Source organism: Haemorhous mexicanus, chromosome 7 (assembly GCF_027477595.1).
Source record: "Haemorhous mexicanus isolate bHaeMex1 chromosome 7, bHaeMex1.pri, whole genome shotgun sequence".
Classification (NCBI taxonomy): Eukaryota; Metazoa; Chordata; class Aves; order Passeriformes; family Fringillidae; genus Haemorhous; species Haemorhous mexicanus.
This window is the reverse complement of record NC_082347.1, coordinates 28,357,905-28,379,059: the sequence shown is the minus strand read 5'-3', so window position 1 is coordinate 28,379,059 and position 21,155 is coordinate 28,357,905. Positions and strand designations below refer to the sequence as shown.

Here is a 21,155-nt window from a genome sequence, read left to right as displayed (position 1 = left end):
CATCTGAAAAATGTACCATCACGGCTGGACAGGCCAAGAGAAAGGCTCCCTTTGGTAACATGAGCATGCTATTCTGCTGTATCTGGGCCATTCTAGAGGAGCTCCCTTGGCCACTAGTAATGGGCTGCCCAGGATACTCAGTGCCATGCCAAACATTTGCTTTCCCTTCAGCCTTGAGGTGGATCTGTGCTGCATTGCTCTAATTTCTGCGTCAAGGCTTGCTTCTTTCCCAGTGCTTTACTACCTGTTCTTCACATCTGCTTGGGCTGCTGTCTTTCTACCTCAGTTTTCGAGGAAGAGCATTGGTAAAACCAAAGAGTCCCTGTTTATAGCATCTAGCTGCTGTTGATAGCCTCTGATGCAACCAGTACAGGCTGGTGGTCAAGGCACATGGATTGCCTGCTTATGACTTGGCTTACTCAGACTTCCCCATATCCAACATTCTTCTGCCCCAGCACCATCATAGTGGTCATGTCTCTCCTTGATCCTCTGCCTTCTTGGTCTTCTGCCCCACCTGCACAGTTCCCTCAACCCCTGTTTTTGAAAAAATACCCTTTTGAAGACATGAACAGAAACAGAAAAATATTACACATAGAGATAGCAGTAACCATATTGATACTTTCCCCTAGGTAAGCCCCATTCCCCCCCGCCCCCATCCCTGCTTGTCAGCCAGTCTGAAAGCAACACATGTTCAGGAACAGGAATGGCATTGCACCCAGCTGTAGCTAGCTAACAAGCGTCAGTGCTGGAGGTGATAGCTTCTCCCAGTACATGCCAGAAACCAAGGCAAAGTAGCAGAAGCTGTGGCATGGAGAGAATGGGTATGGTAGGACAGTTCTTGTCTCTACAGCAAGGCATGTCTGGTGGTATTTTGCAAAGCTAGCAGCCCACAACAGCAGTGGGAAATGCCTTCACCTCCTTCACATCCTTGCTCCCAGGGCTGCTGGGTTCCTGTGGAGCTGCTCTTTCCCCAGGCTTCAGCAATGAAGGCCATGTGAAAGAGTCATGGGCAGGTTTCCAGCACTACCCAGTGTTACTTGGCAGCCAGAGAGTGCTAGGCAGGGCTATAGTAAAATAGTGCAAACCCCATGTTTGGCCAGTTTCACCTCCCCTTTCCCTTCCTAGGCTGCTTTCAGTAGCCTGGGACAGTAGTGGCAGAGTTGGATCTGCAGTGCTGCCAAGAGACACATGAGGAAAACTCTCACTTTCCTATGGAGGCAAGCAACACTGATATGAGAAACAACAGTAAAAAAAGAAATGCCAGAGCATTAGAGCCTAAAAAGGAGCCATAGGCAAAATCTCATGTGGGTGGAGAACACATCTCACACACTACTAGGTCTGGAGAGTTAGTCAGCGTTATCCATAACACAGGGATGGAGGCAGCCTGTCACTAGGCAGCAGGTTTAAAGCATACAAAAGGAAAGAGTTTTGCACAAAAGACACCATGAAATTACATCATCAAAGCTAAAAGTTAAATGAGTGCAAAAGAGGACAAGATGAATTAGTAGAGAACAGAGTCAGAGTTATGAGATCTTGAAGTAATTATTTGATTGCAAATTTCCAAAGCCCCGGATGTGTAGAAGAAAAGGGTTATGCTGTTTCCCTGACTATTCCTCTAAATCCTCGCCACAGCTAGAGATGAGTGCCAATGCGCTGCCTGTTTGATCTTACCTAGCATGGCCTTTACACATCCTAGGAAAATGACAATAATAAATTTTGACATGTTTGAAAACACCAATGAAAGCAGAAACAAACAATAGAAGATGTTAGAAACAGTGAAGGAAGTAAATAAAACCTTCATTTGGAAAATACGGCTAATACATCTGGGATGGATCATACACTCCCCCACCCCCCATCCAGATGTTCAAAAATTGAGAGACCTTGAGGCAGTGGGAGAAAGAAGGGGAGAAGGAATGGTCTGTGCCACTGTGGTGAGAGTGAGAGGAATGTGAATGCAGGTCCTGTCTCCCCATCATTGCATTGCTGATGGGCACAGGCAGCAAGGAGCTGATTCTGCTGGAACTGACCATGGAAAGACTGCATCTGATGGGTTCACTTTAGTTCTGGCCATATTGTTAACAGAGGAAGATTGGAAAATTTGAGGAAAGTTCAAGCTAATAGCCATCAGAATGAGCAAACTGTGGGGAATTCATGCTGAAAGAAAAATAACAACTGTGACAAGCATTGTTTGCCTTGGCAGAGCCATGGCTGTGGCTGCACGCGGAGACACGCAGCCCTGTGAGCAAGGGGCACAGGCCCACTGTCCTTCACCCGTTAGCGGGGCTGGGAAGGTGGGCTGCAGTGCCAGCATGATGCCAGTGGGGATGTCTGGGGGAGGGAGAGGGAAAATGAGAAGAGAGGACTGCTTCTGTCCAGTTCACAGCTTGGGAGAACAAACTGCTTTGAGGAGGTCAGGATGAAGCTAAGGCAAAGAAAGATGTAGTTTGGGCACTAGCAGCCTTCCCAGGAGTGAGGCAACCGGTGTGAGGTGCCCAGAGCCTGGGAAAGACCACAGTACATTTCTGTACCAGGAGGGGATGCTACCCATCCACTGGGATCTTCAGAGCTGACCTAGGAGAGCATGAGGGAACTGGCAAGAAAGGAAATCACATCTCAGGACTTTTCCATGTTTAGTGCCAGAAGCTCCATTCCACTACTGGCAAACTCCCATCTTCTGGAAAACAGCATGAAAACTTTCTGGCGTCAGTTCAGAAGTCTTTATTATGATAAGCATACAGAGGCTTGTGTGTGCATCAAAACAAAGATCCATTTCTTCAGGGTTGGGCCATGGAAGGAAAACACATGGCCTGGGTGGCAGGGGCTGCTGTCCTCAGTGTGCTCTCCCCAGTCCCTCCTGAACAGGCTGTTGAGCCTGTGACAAAGCTGGCAGCCCTGCAGAGCCTGCACATCCTGTCTGGCACAGAGCATGGGAAGAACTGGGGTGGAGAATGAAGGGGCACACATCTGGCCCAGAACTGTTCTGGGAGAAACTGGAAAGCCCTGGCCAGTGCCAACACTTCAAATCAGCCTTCCAGTGCAGAGTGATGGCCCCGCTTCTGAGAGCTTTCTTCCAGGTGGAGGCCCCATTGTGCTTTGCTGTAGGGCTGGAGAAATCTACTGTAGCCTGTGCACAGAAGAGAGGCAAGGTACTAAGGTACTTGGAGCCTGTGGTGGGGAGCAGTTTTCCTGCAAGAGGTGAGGGTGCTGCAGGTACCCAGGCTCTCTTCTGACAAGTTCCAATAGCTTTGCCTCACACTTGACACTCGACTGGATATAGTAGAGCTCACAGAGGTCGTCAGTCCCAGTAAGACCAGGCTGCTCTTGCACCCTGCGAAGCGATCAACTCTCTCTGCAAGGAACCTCCCCCAAAATGGACCAATCAACATTTGAACCCAAACCAGAGATGCTCATCCCACCTTGCTGCAGCACATCTGAGCTTCCTGGGAGCCCAGGAGAGCTCTCTCTTCAGGAGAGACCAAGGTCTGGAGTCTTGGCAGCGCAGCAGAGCTGAATAGTGAGTAAATATGTGATAGACAGAACATGTGATGTTAAAAGATGCTTTACCCAAGAAAAGCAAAATGGTAAAGCAGGAAGTGTCTAGAAATTAAAGCCAGAAGATATCAAATTAGAAATAAGGCACAGATAATTATCAATGAGGCAGATCAACTGTATTAACAAGAGGAATGATAGATTATTACTGGCATATTTGGAAACTCCCTCCACTATCATTAATGGTCTTCATGTACATGTTGGGTGGCTCTGGAACGCACATTCGAGTTGAATACAGCTGGATCAGATGCAACACAGAAGCAAAGAAATGAATGTTCATAAACTTGAGCTCTTTGACTAAGGATTTTGAGTAACCTCCATGAATAAAGTCCTGCAATAACAGGAGAAATGTAGAGAAAACAATCATTGGCTGTTCTGTGAATGTTCACTACCAGGCAGTGACATGAAATGGTCTTGCCCTGACAGAATGCCTTCAGTCAACCAATTCCTGGAGCCTCAGGCTTCTCAACTGGCATGTTGCCACCTTAGAAGTTCTTGTCCTAGAGAGACTGATTTATGAATGGGGTCTAAAAGTCATAAGGTTTAAAAATATTGTAACATATTTTGCATTTATCTTAGTTCGGGCCCTTTTGGTTGCACTCAAGTAATATTTAAAGCTTAAAAAAACCCCAAAACTCAAACCAAAAAGTGAGATAATTAAGACAGCAGGAGCAACTGAAGATGTCAGCTGCTCACCTGGCTCCAGAATCAGGAGCTAACAGTATTAAAATCTATGGGACTTGCAATAAAGATACAAAACATTGTAAAAGCTCTTCTCCCAGGTATTTGACGTTTTTCTTTTACATAAATCCTTAGCAGGGATAAGAAGAGCAGACTGGAGCAAGCTTTCTTTCCACACCAACTTTCACATGAAGTTTTGCATCGATTTCTGACCTGTCCTAATGGATTTGCCAGTTCTCATCATGGACACAATTGAGCAGCTGCCAGATCCCCAAGGAGGTCTTAGGAGAGAAAGTGCCACTCTGCAGGTTTCCATGCTGTTCATGGGAAGGACAGATGCACCAGCTCACCTGGAGAGCTTCTCCAGGGCTCTGCTCTGCTGCAAGGGCTCCGTTTGCATGGAAGGTGCCATGTGATGGGGTGTGCTGCAGATGAGGCTTCTGGGCAGCAGAAGCAGCTCTGATCACACGTTTCTCCTGCATGCCTTCCAGCCAAAACCTGCTGCTCATCTCTCATCTACCTATCTTTGCTGCTAACAACAGAAGGAAGGCTGCATCCCTAGCTGAATTCCAACATCACAGCGTATTTGCAGATAAACAAAAACTGGTCAGCGGCCTCACGGCTGGTGAGAGGTCATTTGCAGATTGAACTGGATAATCTGCTCGGGGCAATATTCTCTTTGAATAATATATGTTTCAGTGGAGCCACACAGAAGAAAAAATGGCTCATATTGAGAGACAGTGATGTAGGATGTGAGACAGAGGCTGTTCTGAAATACCATGACTGGGAAAAAAGACCAAGCTGCAACAGTCCAGCTGGACTCAAAAGCCTAAAAACTTTCTGTTAAGGGAACAGACTTGGACAGATATATATGAATGGGTAACATAAAGCATAGATCAAAACCAGAAACCATAGATGAAAACTTTGGTGTCCAAGTTTCAGAAACATGTAAAACTTTAAAAAGAAGTGGAGTCGAGAGCTGCAAGTGAGGTCAGCAGAGACCACGTTACAGACTGAAAACCAATCTATTTAATATGATATAATGACAACTTGCAAGCACCACCGAGGAAAAAGGGATTTTAATAGCAGAGTTACTCAGTCTTTTGGAAATGGGCAGAACAAGATCCAACAGAAGCTGAAGCCACCTAATTCAGGGCAAAAATAAGACACAGGTTTTTGGAAGAACAATGATCTGCCCAAAGATCTTAGGGTAGATTTTTCCCTTACCTTTAGGTCCTTCAATATATTAGGGCTTCTACTTCCAGGCATGAAGTAGAAATAACTGGGTGACATTTTCCAGTCTGGACTATGCAGAGGGACAGACTGGGAGAGCTCTGTGTCTGTGCTTGCCTAAAGGAGAAGGCATTGTTGAGGTTGCACATCCTGGCCCCCTCCACACTGCCTACACCTCTGCCTGGGGAAAGAGATGTGTCTTTGCTATGCCTTCCTCTCTACAATATCTGCTTTCTTTTTGCCTCCACATTTACAGGTCATTAGGAGAAGAGATTTCTGAGATTTTGTGGGAGGTAGACAGGCACCAGTGGTTTCTGAGTGTTTCTACAAAAATGGATTTCTGACTTACCTCTTTTTTTTGGACCAAGAAATGGAAAAATGGAAGAAAGTGATTCATAAACTCAATCAGTGGCATTGTCCTAGTTGTGTGGGCTGCAGTATGTGCACTCACAAGCCCTGGGTCTTGTGGCCATAGGATAAACCTGTGTTGTGAGGAAAGGAAAGGCAAATCTTCACTAATTTTGCTGGTGGAAAGAGTGGTTCAATCTGTGCATACTCATGCTGGTTAACTACTGCCAGCTGCCTACAGGAACATTAACTAATAAACACTTTCCCTAGATTGGAGGTTGCTGTGTTATCAGCACAGTGACCCTGGATTGCTTTAGTGGGTTATACCTGAGGGCACACCAGAGTCCCTGCAGGCACAGACAATCACTACTGGCCATGGAACCCGGGCCAGTACAAGCTCTTCCTACAAAAAAGAGCAATGCCTGGCTGGGAACTTGTGGCTTAGGGACACAGGAATGGCTCAGTGCACAGTGAGCCAGCTTTGGTCCAGCAACAACATCAGGAAGACGTGGGAAAAAGGCATTTTGCCACCTGCAAAAGGAGCTGACAGCCGACAGAGCCCAGCTAAGGGCTGATGACCACAAGCATGCTCAGTTTCTTCATCCTCATCCCTTCTTTTCCCAGAGTGGCATTTGGGAGCCTGACCCACCTTCAGGGGCCAACCTGGTGCAAGAGCTGTACCCAGCTGTAGGGCTGCTAGAGCTCAGGGTGCAGGGAGGTGAGCAGAGGCATGCTGGTGCAGAAAGGGCTCTTGGGAACAGCTTCAGCGGAGAAGGAGCAGGATCACCCTGTATGTGACAGCTCCCAAGAGCTCAGTGGGATGTGTGACCCTGAGATAACCCTTGCAGGAGCACTGGCTCCCAAAGATTGCTGCCACTTTTCTCTTTATAATGCTGTGCACAAGGCAGAAACCAACAAGCAGCAAAGTTTCCTTGAATGAAATTACGACCCATTCAAGGAGGGGACATTAGCTTGTCTGTCCTTGGCAGAGAAGGTGGCCAGCCTGTTGTCCCAACATCTGTCAGTGCAAGTGTGATTCAGAAGAAATAAATGCCCTTGTTGTACAGTCAGAAGCTTCAATGAGAGGGATCTGCAGTACAGCCTGCTCTGCTGGGGTCTCCTAGCCCTGAGCAGCCAGGATGACATGGCTCCTCTCGCCTTCAGGTTCTTCCTAAACAATCCCCTTCTGCAGGCACTTGGGCTTGTGGAAGAGAAGCCAGGCAAACAGGAGCACAGACACCAGCACAAGGGAGCACAGCACCATCAGCCCCACGTAGCTGCCGTGGGAGAGAGGGGGCCCGGCTGGCTCCTCTGCAGGGATCATGTTGGTCAGGTTCAGCATGTAGCCCAGGGTCCAACCTGCATCACTGCTGCCAATCTGAAACAGAAGAGCAGAATCAGTGCTGGGAGCCTGCCTAGGGCATTGCCTGAGCAGTGGCACCCCTTGGGGTCAAGGGCCAGGCTGTGTGGCAGAGGCTGCAGAGAACTGCTGGGGTAGGGCCCTCCCCACCACGAAACACACCTTTCCAAGGAAGTGGATTGTTTGCCAGTTTTTTTCAGTGAACTCATAGCCATTTTCCAAGAGAGAGAGGATGTAGGCTCCAGAGAAACAATATTCACTCAGGTACTTTTCTTTGATGTGGTGATAGGTTGTCTTCACCTAGGGAAGGAGGCAATAACCAGACTGTTAAACCCACCTTCCCATTGCTCCAGCTTGTGCCTGAGCATCCACTGCAGGTGCTGGGGGGGATCTTCCCCATCTTGCTCTGGAAATTAATCCCAGCCATTTATCCCACAGAAAAGTATCAGCAGCCCCAGTCTACTGCAACAAGCATGGCTCACCTCTTGCCAAGGCTGGGCACAGAAGCTCTCAATGGCGCTGGTCACTTCGTTCAGGGCAAGGGGGTTTGGTTCACTGGTCAGGTTCAAAAAGTTCATCACAAAATAGAAAGCAGAAAAAGCCTGAAGGAGAAAGATTATTTTAATCTGACTAAGCCACAAATCCCACAAAAGAAAATGGGTTTGTTTATAGATAGAGACATATAAGAAGCAACATCACACACACAAGTGCAGGAATGTTTTCAAGAGTGATGTCATTTTGAGGGATACGGCTCAGAGCTGCTGAGAGACGGAGGTAGGAATTATGATATCCTGAAGAACTTCTGTGAGCTCTCTCCTTTATTTGTGCCAGTAGCACACAGTGAATGCTGATTGCCATCACAACCATGATCCCATTTTGGCAACTGAGTGAGATGAGTGCGCAACGAATATCACCACAAAGAGCAGAGGTGATGGCCTGAAAGGATTGTACAGAGCCCCATCATATAATCCAAGGTCCAGAAACCCCATCTCTGACCATGGCCAGTAGCTGATAGGTAGGAGGCAGCTTAGGAACAGGGCAAGATTGTATTAGCAGTTCCCTGGAAAGCCTCACAATCACTGAGCAGCTCTTTGCAGCTATAGGATTGATGGTCAGCATGGTGTCACACATAATGTGTGTTCAGAGTGTACACTGTCTCCTTATCATGTCTGGGAAGCAGACAGGTGAGCTGACTGGTTTCAGTAGCATTCAGACACTGCTGGGAGAATTTCAGGTCTGGTGGCACCACTGACCTCAGGAGACAAGGTTTGCAGGAGCTGTGTTCCTGCCTCTAGCAGGCTCTCCTGCCTCTGGTGCTGGACAGGTTAAAAAGTGAGTAAACACAGCAGCCCAAGGAGATGTGTTAGAATGGGAGCAGTGCAGTACTACTAGGCTAGTATTTACTGGGGTAGCTCTTAATATGTCTGTCCTCACAGCAAGTGCAGCACTGCTTTTGTAGTTACATGTCCAAAAAGCCATCTTGTAAATGATTTCCTGCCTCAGTCATGAAGAATGTGCTCTAGCATTACTCTGAATTTCTGCTCTTCTGACATTCTGGATCACCGATGGTTGAAGAATGAGTGAAGACTCACCCCAAAATCCCCTTGTAATGGAGGTAGGTATATCCCATTGAAGGAGCAACTGGAGTAAGGACAATTGCTTTTGTCGAAGAGTTTCTGGATGTTTTCTCGGCACTTTTGATAGTCTCCCTCTCCCTTTATGTACAGCTGGCTGAAAGGTAATTGCTTTTTCTTGTCTGATGTGCAAGGGTTTTTGAAGAAGTCACTAATATCTATAGTCCTCTCATAACCCTTGTGAAAGCATGGGTCGGGTAGACTGCTGTTCTCCATGGTCTGAAAGTAAAAATCAATCCAAACTGTTATACTTTGCTCTAGAATAACACCTTGTGGCTCTTTCCTTGTGGGAAAGAGCCACAAGGAAGGGTGACACTTGTCACAGTACATCACTTCCAGCTGCACACATTCAGGTCAAAGGGATAAGGATGGATTAAGGCAATGGCTGTACAGGGAAAGATGTGGGTACTGCCACAGCCTCCCTGTAGGACCTGGGCAAATTATTTTAAGTCACAGTTTGTGAAGCTGTGCCGTTGATTTGGGTTTCTCAGAGATGGTAAAATGTCACCTCCCCTGAGTACTTCAGTTAAATGCAGTTCTCTGGCTACCCCATGCCCAAGAATCAAGGCATCTCAAATTGGTAGTGCTTTTGAAAGTTTCGACTGTCACCTCTTTGGGCACCTGATGCCCAGTGTCTATGGAGAACAATGACATTTCCCTAATCCAGACTAAGAGGTGAGCTGGGATGCAGCAACTTTTACAGCACCAGTATCCCAAAGCTGGGAGAGTCCAGAATTGTTCAATTACAGATGTAGATGTACTTGCCTGTAGATCCCTGGCCAGTTTCTGCTGCAGAGCCTGGTCCTTGCCATAGCAGAGAAAGCTGTGCGTGTACACTTGGTAATCCTTGCCATAGAGACGGAAGTAGAGCTGGTTCTCTGGGGACTCAGAAGTGAGGTCCTTTGATACAAAGGTAATCTGTGTGGAGGCTCCTCCAAGGTCTAGTGCTCCTGATGTCTCACTTAAGGATTTCAGGGAGTGTAGAATCTTTTTCCAGCCAGACTTGGGGGAAAAAAAATCAAAGTAAACCAGATATATTAGGCATGGAGAAGATTTATTTTGGAGAAATTAAAAAAAGAGAAAGAACTATGAGGAGAGACGCAGAAGCACAGAACACAGGAAACATGGGAAGTCCTGGAGGGGGCATGAGATGAGAGCTGGAACAAGACATAAGAAAAATGCAAGCTTGTAAATACAGAAGATGGATCATGTCCAAGAGTTTGCAGGAGGGCAAAGAATATGGAATTTAATACTATTGTTATGAGAAAAAACAGTCCACTTACTGTTTCAGCTCTCAGAAGATTTTTAAGCTCAACAGGAAAGAGCTATAGTAAAACTTTTCAGAAACAGAAATATTTTAGATCAGGAAATGAGAAGGATGCTGTACCCAAGCAAAATTATTGAAGATGCTGTTGTTCTATTTCAGTGCTTGAGGCCTAATTATAGTGGTGCATCCTGATACCACTAAGTATCAGGATGTACTCACAGCAACTGCTGAGGCAAGATGTGCAGCTTCCTGATCCCTGGTAAATGGCTTACAAGGGAAGAGAGTGCCTGTGACACCTTCTTGCAAGGCAGGACTTACAAAGTGCCGAAAGCCAATTATTCAAATGTCTTGCTATAGATCTGCTACCTGCTTGAAATTGCCCAGAAGGTAGTTAATGGTGATCCATCCATAGGCTCCTTCTTCCTGACCAGTGATGATTCTGGCACCCTGGAAGTTGAAGGGAGCTGAGCGTAGTGTGTTTCCTACCGAGGACAAGACTTTGTCCGCTGCACTTTCATTCTGCAATCTGGATGAACAGAAGAAAGGATGGAGTAACTCTGGCTGACAGCTCTCTATGTGCTTTATTCTGAGTAGGCAGGCTGCAACTCCCCACCAAGTGTCAATGATCAGAGGTCAGTCATTTATGTGAGTCATCCAGCTCTAACTGGCCATGGTCCTCTCTGTCACACCTTGACAGCACAGCTGCCACCACCTCTGACACTTAGCGACCCTGCAGCTGGGAGTGGTAGGTACCTGGAGCAGAGACCAGAGCTCTTGTTCTGTAACATGTATTCTGACAGGAATTGCACTGTGGAGACTCCTCTTTACTGTCACAATTAGAGAAGAAATCCAGAAGGTATCCCCAGGAAGATTTCCCAGGCAATATATACCAAAGATCAGTTCCCTGTCCTAGCCAGGAGAGGTCTGGGTCACCCTCCTGAAAATCACAAATTAAAGGAGGTTGTGATTATAAAATTACCTTAGCCTCTGATGGCCCTCTATGGGGAGTTGCAACATATTTGGTCTCAAAAATCTGGGCCTAATACCAGACTGTGGGAATGTTTGGGCATTCCTTTATTACGGGGATGTCAGGGCATCAGCTTGGGCACTGCTTATCTCCTGGTGTCTCTGTGCTACATGTGGATGCAGGAGATGATGGAGGGTTGGGGAAGCAATGGAGAAATCTGGGGACTCAGGGCTCAGAGAGGTCAGCAGCAGAGGAGGGTATCTGGGCACAGTGTGAGCTGGCAGTGTGTCCAGGGACTGTTCCCCAGAGGCCCCCACTGCACATGCGTGGTGCTCCCAGGTGCAGTGCTGCAGGAGAAGGGACAAACCCTGCAGTACCTGAGAAGCCGCATGCCAGCAGTTGCTCCGAGGTAGACGGGTGTCTCTTTGTGCTGTGCTGAGGGAATCACCTCTTTTGCTTGTTGTAGGCACTGTGCCAGAGAGGGACCTGCCTTCTCTGTGGCATGGGAGTAACCTGAGATCCCAGGGCCTGCAAGAAGTACAGACACTTTAGAGTTCAGACTCCAAGCATAACCCCAGAATGCTGTCATGAGCGGGTGTGTCAAACCGTATCACAGGCAGCAGAATCGGATTCAACCACCCCATTTCTGAGGAGCTTTAGAAATCTTACAGCACCAGCTAAGCCCAGTGCACGTGGTGGGTGGTCACAGTGCCCAGCATCTGCCACCCTTTCTCTGCAAAGCAGGCTATGAACTAGCAATGAGGGCTGAGACAAGCCATGTCTTTCGCATGCCCTGAACATCTGCAGTCTCTTCTCTGAGTCTGCCTGGGTGTACCCTGGATCTGTGCCTGAAAATCCCTGACCCTTCCATGCTGGCTCCTCCGGGGGCAGATGCTGTCATTTGTTTGTGTACTTTCTACTCACACTACAACAGTGGGTGTTCTGCAGCTATTGTGTCTCATGTTAACCCAAGGAAAAAATCATTGTCTCTCTCTGCCATGTGTCCCCTGGTTCCCTGGACTGCCCCAGGACCAGTGCCTGCATGCAGCAGTGAAGCACCATTTGCTCCAGCTTGCTGTATGCTCAGTGAGCTGCTCGTGATGTGGGATGCTGCAGCACTGAGCAGCTATCACAGCAGCTTCATAACAGTAGGGATCTCTCCTGCACTGCAGAGGCCTGAAGAGACCCCAGGCAGGTCTGACAACATCTCAGAATGCAGTGATCCATGATGGTCTGTGCTGTTCCTTGTTGTGTGCACTCCTGGGCTTCATTTATGCCTTCCTAAACCATACAGTATCTCCACAGCAATTAAATAGAATAAAAAAAGCACCATGACACGTGTAAGTTGAGCAACCTTGAGCCACAAGCCCTGTGCAGAAGCCACAAACTTGCACAGAAGCCTTGAAAAAGAGCACACCATGCTCTCCCCTCTCATTGCTTTCATCAGCACTTTAGCAAGAGTGCATGCAGACATTTTATTTATTTAAGTACATTCTTTGGTGTAGTTCTTTCCAAAAAGAAATGAATTCCAAGCATCCTCAAAACAAAGGAAAAAGTGGATGCATTTTTTTCCCCAGGAAGGTCAGGCACATACAGCTCCCCATGGGAGCCAGTGAGATGCATTATCTCACAGGTGCAACGCTGTTTCTACTCTTGGTCTCTTCCTCTAGATTTCTCCTCCCTTACCCTTTTATTACATTATCTCTTCATCCCATGCCCCTTCCCCAGCTCCTTTTTCTCCTCTTACCTTCAACTTTACACACCTCCACCTGCTTCACCACCCCGGTGTCATTCTCCTTCTCTGCTGGCCACTCGTACACGTAGAGGTTGGTGTGGGACGATCCCGCATCCAGCACGATCCCATACTGCGGGCAAAGCAGAGCCCATGTCGCACCTGAGGCACCGAGCCACACACGCTGTGTGCTGGCCTCCCCTGGGGGACCAGGCACACACAGCCCCTCTGTCTGGCAGCTGTGGCACTGTGTGCCATTGCTCCTCTCAGCAGAGCTTCAGTGCAAAGCTGCTGGCAAAGGAAACAGGAGCAGAGAATCCGCAAAGCTGGGACTGGTGACTTAAGAGATGATTCCCTGTGAAGCTGCATCTGGTTTTACCACAAAGATGTAAAACAAGATGTTGAGGTGCATGGAGCCAGAAAAAGAGGTTAGCCAGAGCCAGCAAGGGCAGCAACATATCTGTGAGCACTATGGACACCTAATCCCCCAGCTTGTTTTCCTCTAAGGGTACCAGCTTGTAATACCTTAATATTCTTCGGAAGTGGCTGGTTTTGGGTCACTGCTACAGCAATTAAAGCAATTACAGCCAAAGTAGAGAGGAATCCCAGGATGAGTAGAATCGTTCTTGTTGAGGACATCTTTGGTTTGGTACCTGTGACTTGAGCAGAAAAAGGATGTCAGTATCCCAGTAGCCCATCTTTCCTCCCACCCCAAAGGCATGTCTTTTGGCATGTTCCTGTAGTCCTTTTCCCCTGTGAATATCTATCTTTGCCCACCAAGTTATGAATGGCCTGTGTTTGCAGAATTGGCGCAGTATGATAAATCACACACTTTGCAGAACTTGTACCACTCTAATTCCTTAAATGTTACAGGCATATTTGGAATAACCTATCTAATAAATTAAGATTTTTGTGGTTTACTATACATGGTTAGCAATAGAATTCTTTGAAAAAGGCCACTTATGGCTGATGAAAATCATTCACAACCAATATGTCATCTGAGCTTTCAGAACCAATATACATATAGTTGCACTTGTTAGTGGCTAGCATGATGCTGTCTTTCACATTTTTCTGTTTTGGATAATCTTTCATGAATCCCACAGTCAAAACCTCATTTCACAACTTAGACTTGGCCAGTTTTGCAGCTGTTTAATAAAATACCATCTTCCTACATGGAGCTCTAGAAAGAGTATCAGCATAATTTCCAGATTTATAACTTTGATGTAAAGTCAACATTTAAAACAAACAACTCCAGGGGACATATGTGCTCCCACTATGGCATGAAATTCATTTCCACCAACAGTGATGCTCTATACTCAAAGCACTGATAATCTGACTCGCATGGGAAATTGTTTCTCTTCTCCTTTTACACAAATACTCCAGGAGATGTTTAGAAGTACATTACAGTCATTCAGGATGGCAATACCTCGGTGCAGGAAACCACATCAACTATTATCACACTCTGAGAGAACCTGCTCTGCACCTGTATGCCAGAACTTGTGTTCCAGAGGTCTCCAGATCTCCAGACACCGATTAATGCTCCAAATCCATCCTGGCACTTCATATCATGCATGCAAATATGAAAAGCATTCAAGTTCTGAACAGGGTCAGCTTCTAACTGCTCTGGTTTTATGTGAGAGGCAGTCTCAGGTTCCAGAACTGTATAGTGTTACCTGACCTTACAAATTACCCTAAATCCTCAAGTTATTCTCAGAAGTTAGCCCAAGTGAAAAGAAGCAACACACTTCTGGAAATCTCTAACTACAGACAAATAACAGCTTCTCACCTTCTTAGAGAAAATGGAACCTAAAAGTGCCAGTGGAGCTAGCTTTGAAGATGCCTCAGACAGTCCCATTGGGAATGTAATACTGACCCACTGGGAATGACCTGGAGCTCTCTCTGTGTAAATCTGCTGAGGTTAACTGTGAAATTTGGAAGCTTGTAACGCTCACATTTTGTGCGTGCCTATTAGAGAGCCAGCATGCCTGCAAACATCTCCAAGAATGCAACTTAAAAAAATAGCCTAGTGCACATACCAGACTGTAGGAAGTAAGATTGTATTTTATCCAACTCTATTCAAAAACACCCAGAGCTCAGGGCTTGAAGTGATTAGAAACAGCAGAGCATGACAGCTGGGAGACCTTCCTTCTCATTGGAGAGAGTAGTTGGCTCAGGTTATGATAGCACTGAGCATGTCTGTTGAACAAAAATTATTTTAACCCTAGAAAATGAATTAAAGCAGATGCTATAATTAAAATTAGCTGCACAGTATAGATATGAAGTTAGCATGCCTGAAAACTGAAACTGCTACTGCCAGTTGCACAGCATAGCCACATAATTGTTCCACCCTTCCTCTGAGATCTCGCCCAGAGGCAGCCATGAACGAATTTGTTACGTGTTTGCAGTCACAGGAATGTAAGATATGTGACTTTGCACAAGTTCTAAGATTTTCAGATTTCCTGTTGTGATGGGTATTGTCAGACTGCTGTATCTTTTCAGCAGCCACACTCTGAAAGTGCCAGCATTGGCAGCAAAGCAGGAGCATTGTTCTCACTGCAATGGACCATCCCAATTATGAACTAGAAATCCCTTGTCTGAAGGCAGAGACATAATGATAATTGTCTGCATCTCACCTGTGGCCTGAGATCAGAAATTTTTTTGCCAAGGCACATTATTTTCTTAACCCTGCATATGACTTTTGCCTGAATTTTAGTTCAGTATCATGAGCACTTTTCAGGACTCTGGGGTTTATCGATAGGTGACCTCATTGCTGTGTCCCATACCAGATCATCCATCTCTGTGAGCTCTAATGCTACCAAGAAGCATTTTATTGAAAGGTTTTATACAAGAAAAAGTACAAGGTGATAAGCATAATCCAGAAGGTAAAAAAGTAATAACCTTCCAAAGAGCACTCAAAGTGTACAGACTTGAATACTTGACAGACTCGTTTAAAAAAGACAAACTTATTTTTAAAAATCCAAACAAAAAACAACACTACACATCTATCTAAAAAATTCAATGTAGTTAAAATTCACCTGCTCTTTGTTCAGAAAGGTGAGTATTTCAATTAGTTCCCTTTTCTGTTCACTTGGTTACCTCCAACAGCTCTAGGTGTAATTCTAGGTTCTGCAGGGGCTAAAGAATTAAGCTATTGCAACTTCCTCCAGCTCCTCAGAGTTTCACATTCTAACTGCTGAATGCCATGCAAACACTCCCCAGTATCCACCAAGTGGAGCAGTACTTGACTGATTGCCAGGCCCCAGGGTTTTCCTTCTACTAGCAGTTTTCCTCAGCTAAAGATTAAGCAGACACGATCTTCTGTCCCTGTGCCCAGTCAGAATCCAAGCAGAGACAGATCTCTACTCTCTCTCACACTACCCACTGTGTGCAGTGACTAAAACACCCCACAGGGCCATAAGTAGGCATAGAAGTGATGCTGCTTTTCTCCTCTCAGAGCTCAGAGCTGCTTGATGCTGGAGCCCTGCCCGGCTGCACGGGCACTGAGCACTCTCCAGATGCTGGAGCACAGCCCAGCTGCTCAGGCATCTCTGTCTGTTTCCAATTTTGGTCTCTTTGCTTTTTTGTAGGGGCTACCACTGGTTCCATCCAGTGATGGCCCCAAAACATGAACAGATCTAACATCCTTTCTGTCTCCAAGACAGAGAACAGGGAGGATGTTGTCAGCCACTCCAGGTAGCAGCAATTTTGCTGTGGAAACCCTGTTGCTCTTAGTGAATAACCAGGACGGACCACACCAGCGTGGGAGGCAGCTCTGTGGGAAGGCAAGGAAGCAGATTTGACACTTGTGTCTTCCAGAGCTCAAGACAAATAGGAAATGGCCCCTCCAGCCAAACTACACTAAATCAACAGCACCTCTGCATGCCAGGAGATGTCACTCACAGCCAAGGCTGCCCACCCTCAACTCCCTTCTCACCAAACAAGACTTACAAAAGTTAAAAGGAATCAGGTAACCAGCTGCTTTTAGACATGCAATAAGCAGAGACTAAGGCTTGTTTAAGGAGTGACAATTAGGAATGTCAAGCAGAAAAGATGCTGTCCATAGACCAAGCCATGCTTGGTTCTCACTGTGACCTATCATCTCTAATAAATACAAATGTTTTTGTAAGCTCTGACTTCGCACAACAGATAAATCTGATGTTTGATCTTTCATTTGGATGTTCATGCTCAGTCTGCTACAGGAGGGATCACAAGAAGTTGTACTGCAAGGCCATCTGTCTTCCACTGCACAAGTGCCACACTGACAGAGACAGTTCCCACCATCACCTTTATCCTCTCAGCTCTTCTCTCTGTGGTCAGAAACATTCCCATTTTCAGCATTAACTTATTTATTGTCACTCTATTCTCTCTGCCTGTCTTCCACCTTCTCTTCTGCCTATCTCAGAACTTCTGAAATGCCCAGTCCTAAGAGAATTTATTCTTTTAGTCTATTTGTAAGAAATTATCCTTTCTGGATTTTTTTTGTCTTTCTCTTTCTGTGTTTTTGTCTCTCTTTCTTTTTTTTTTTTTTTTTTTTGTCTTTTCTGTCTAACTGAAGAGTCCAGCATCACTTCTCTACATGTAGAATTACTTGCTTATATTTTTCTTGAGCATTCTTACCAGAGCTGCAAGGAGACTGGCCTTGCACAGCAGTGAACCCATTCCACAGGAGATGATACAGTCCCAGACTAAATGAAGTGAGGTGGGGAATTGTACTACCTCAGAAACATGGTCATCCACCAGCACAGGCTGTGCTAAGTCAACCCAGAACCTCTCATGCAAACTCAGCAAACCCACCCAGGAGAGAGGGGCTCTGGTGTTGCAGTCTGTGCACATTTTCTAACTGCAGGAGTTCGAGTCTGTGGAGTTCTGCTGGCAGTGAGGGTAGGGAAAGGGCATGGGAGCAGTCAGTGCTGCTGTTCAACGTGGAGAGGAGACACACACATCATCCTCCTGGTGAGTGAAAATGAGATTTCAGTAGTCATGAAGTTGTTCAGGCTGAATTGCCTGAAATTACCTCACTGATTACTCTGTGAGGTTGCTGATGCAGGGTTTGATGCACATTACTCAAAAGCCCACCTGTCTTCACTCACCACAACCAAAAATATGAGTGCATAAACATTCAGAAGAGCCACACTGCTTCATTTATCAACCCTTTTATGAAATTTTCCCTGTCCCCAACTGACTTCTTACTCATTCTTCATCTGCCTTTTTCCTTTCAACATGCTTGTATCCACATTACCTAGGAAGACTTTGCTGCAAAGTAATGTAAACCACCTGTTTCAGGCCAGCATATTGGAAAAGCCTTTTCTTAGGCTGTGAAGAGGCTCAGGTTTGTCTTAGAATTTACATACAAGCACATATACAGTAAGTCAATGGCTTTGGTTTAAGGGGCTTTATTTCAAAGTATCAGGACAAGACACTCAGCATGCTGAAATTAGAATTCAAGCTCCAGATCAGGCTTTTACATCACTTTTTACAACTGTAACATGGAACAGAATGGAAGACTGCTCCAAGTTTTAATTATTCATATGGCAAAAACTGTGGCCTAAATACTGGTGTGATCTCTGCCCCTCCTTGCAGTGCTATGTAGAATAATAAATACACATTTACTGGGTTATATTTTTCCAGATGAAATACTTGTAAGTGCTGAAGTACAAACATTGAAGTGTCAGTGAAACTGATTATCCAAACAGTGTAATAGGTTTTTTGAATGCTCTCTCTCAGAGACATTTGATACTGAAATCATGTATCCCTACATGTCTCAAAACCCACAGAGTCCTATGAATATGGGCTACACAGCTTGGCAGCTTGAACTGTCCCATGTGCACACATACCTGTGCATTAGTGAGCTGGAAGATAAAGTGTGCCTGTATCTGAGACAACACCAAGCTGGGGGCAAAGCACACTGACACATAGGGCTGGAACTGAAAATAAATTTGACAAAGGGGTGAGAGCCAGGGGAAAACATCTAACTCACTTAAGGACAAGAGCAAATATGACATTTAGGTAAGAGCCATCACCCAAGGACAGTGTGGTGAGCAATCTGTTAAGTAGCTTTTCCAGAGAAAATGTTATTGCAGCTATAGCAGTTTATAGTAATCTTTCCCTCCATCCAAAGCTGGTAAATCTTCCTGTGAGGTTCTGTGACCAATTTTGGACACTGCCTTTCAGGAAAGATGTAGACCACTTGGAGAAACTCCAGAGGAGAACAAGAAAGATCACAAGCCTAAAAGCTTGACCTATGAGGAAAGATTGAAGGAATTGAATTGTCAAGTTTGCAAAAATAGAAGAGTAAAGAAGGCTCATTAATTGTCTTCAGACAAATGACATTTCTGTCTGCCAGCACTGTTGTAGCCAATCCCACCTCAGGATGAGGGTGGCTCCTGGATTTTCTCCCAGTTCCGTTTCCTTGGTTCAGAAGGAGGGCAATCAGCAAAAATGGGACAATGCACTCATAAGTTATGCTGTCAGCAAAGCCAGTGCAGTGCATATGCTGTCCCTGTGGGATACAGATGGAGTTGTAGGGAGGTGCTCCCTCCTTTGCCCAACAAAGCCCTAGGTTTCGTTCAGACATCATTCAGCCATGGCAACCACCCTGCTGGGTGCTATCCATGTGTGCAGCACTGCTTGGTGTGGGAGTTCCTCATCCTTTTGCTGCTTTTAGTGTTGTGGCTGGGATACAGCCCTGGGAAATTGCACAAAACACATTGAATGAGCTCTCTTTTCCTGGAAAAAAAAAAAAAAAAAAAACATGTGGAAATCCTGGAGAGCTGTTGTGTGCTGGAGGCAGCAAAAGCTGAGCTATAAGAGCAAGAGATGGATACAAAGGAGCAGGCAGCACATTTCTCTCCCCTCCACAGCTGCCCACAGCACAGAGGGGCTTTGTGCCCAGGCAGCTCCGTGGCCCTGCAGTGCAGTTACTGCTGGAGAGGTGATGTCCAGGGGTTCTGGCCACAAGCCCCAGTGGCCCAGACACACCATGCACAAAGCAGGTTCCCCTGTCAGAGACCTTCCCATGGTGCAGGGCTGGGTATGGTGCTCAGCCTCCCTCTCTGCAAGGCACTGACACCCCCTCCCACCTTGGCCTCACAGCCCATCTCCCTGGTGTTATACACTGCCCCCACCAAGTTTTCCCAATGCCTGCTCATTAAATAATCTCTCTGTAGGAAGATATTTTTCTGGCTTGCATCACAGCAGTCAGACCCAGATACTCAATATTCTTAAATACAACCAGCAAGTGCCAGGATGCTGCTGACACAATGACCTTTAGATAGTTTTTTTCACATTTATATGATGGTTACTGGACTTTTAAGTCTGTATCCTACTTGTACTCCTATCCATTTCTTTATTTCCAATTCTCACATCAAAGAGGTTTTTCAAATCAGAAGAGAAAACTGTTATCAGTTACATTAGTTTCCTGACAGGAAACCTCTGGCATTAATTTCCTACTAGCCATCAAAGCTATATTTTAACTGGAGAAGATTTATTGCCATTATCCACAAAGCTTGAAGTTTCATCAAGAAATATCCAGTGAGCTCAAGGGGGCTTCCCCTCCTCCCCAGCTTACCAGCTGAATTATTGCTTGAATATGCTTGACTATCACATGATGTGAAGGCATTTGTTTGTCTTTCTGGAAAAAAAAAAAAAAGGATGCACCAAGCACTGACATCTTTCAGCTTTGTCATTGTTGATAGTTTGAATACACAGACTTGCAACGGCCCAATGGTGCTGCCAGGCTTCCACTTGGGCTCAAGATCTTACGTTCTTCTTTCTGTTCTTAACTCCCTGGCCATGATTTTTTTCTTTATGCTTCTTCTGACCATCTTTTATACTTTCCAGCTTTAAATTTGCACTAGTTTTATCTTCCTTTATTGCCTCTGAATATGCATCTTTAAGAGATTTTATTATTTTTAAATTAACATAACTTTCAACAGCTGGATTATGGCTTTTGTGGAATTAAATAAGAAGAGAATAGGCTCCTTCTTATTAGCATTCCACATTTTAACTACTCTGCTGATTCAGCTCAAGTATTTTTTATTTTGTGATGTTACTTCTTTTAAGAGCTACTAGACATTGTTGACACGGAATAAGTGTGCATTAATAATTTGAAACTCTAATAGAAATTCCTCTTTTTCTCTTGTGACTGCGGTCAACACACATTTCTCTTGAGCTAGAAGTAATGTATTGTAACTGCAAAGTAAATTGCGAGATGGCCACCCTTAGTTCTGAGAAATTGCCTTGTCTTTCACTAAAATCCACCATTATATCAGCTTTTCTTGTCCCTACATAAAAACCATGCTGTCTCAGTCCCCAGCATCCTGGCTGGTGACAGGCACTGATCTTCAATTGCTTTGGTCTCTTGCTCCCAGTTCAGCCCCGGGCAG

General features: G+C 45.7%; 1 protein-coding gene across 3 annotated transcripts in view; it reads right to left on the bottom strand.

Moving 5' to 3' along the window:
* Window positions 1-2,705: 2,705 nt before the first annotated feature.
* ENTPD1 (ectonucleoside triphosphate diphosphohydrolase 1) overlaps window positions 2,706-21,155 on the bottom strand; it is a 32,270-nt gene continuing 13,820 nt past the window's right edge. For 2 of the 3 annotated variants that reach the window (XM_059851709.1, XM_059851707.1), the window contains 9 exons: window positions 13,297-13,430; window positions 12,787-12,904; window positions 11,417-11,567; window positions 10,439-10,598; window positions 9,571-9,807; window positions 8,764-9,024; window positions 7,654-7,773; window positions 7,334-7,471; window positions 2,706-7,189 (listed from right to left, as the gene is read on the bottom strand). In XM_059851709.1, coding sequence (XP_059707692.1) covers window positions 6,983-7,189; window positions 7,334-7,471; window positions 7,654-7,773; window positions 8,764-9,024; window positions 9,571-9,807; window positions 10,439-10,598; window positions 11,417-11,567; window positions 12,787-12,904; window positions 13,297-13,430 — 1,526 coding nt within the window. In that variant the 3' untranslated portion in view covers window positions 2,706-6,982. Of the gene's footprint in view, window positions 7,190-7,333; window positions 7,472-7,653; window positions 7,774-8,763; window positions 9,031-9,570; window positions 9,808-10,438; window positions 10,599-11,416; window positions 11,568-12,786; window positions 12,905-13,296; window positions 13,431-21,155 lie in introns of all 3 variants that reach the window. The other variant, XM_059851708.1, reaches the window with a different exon arrangement.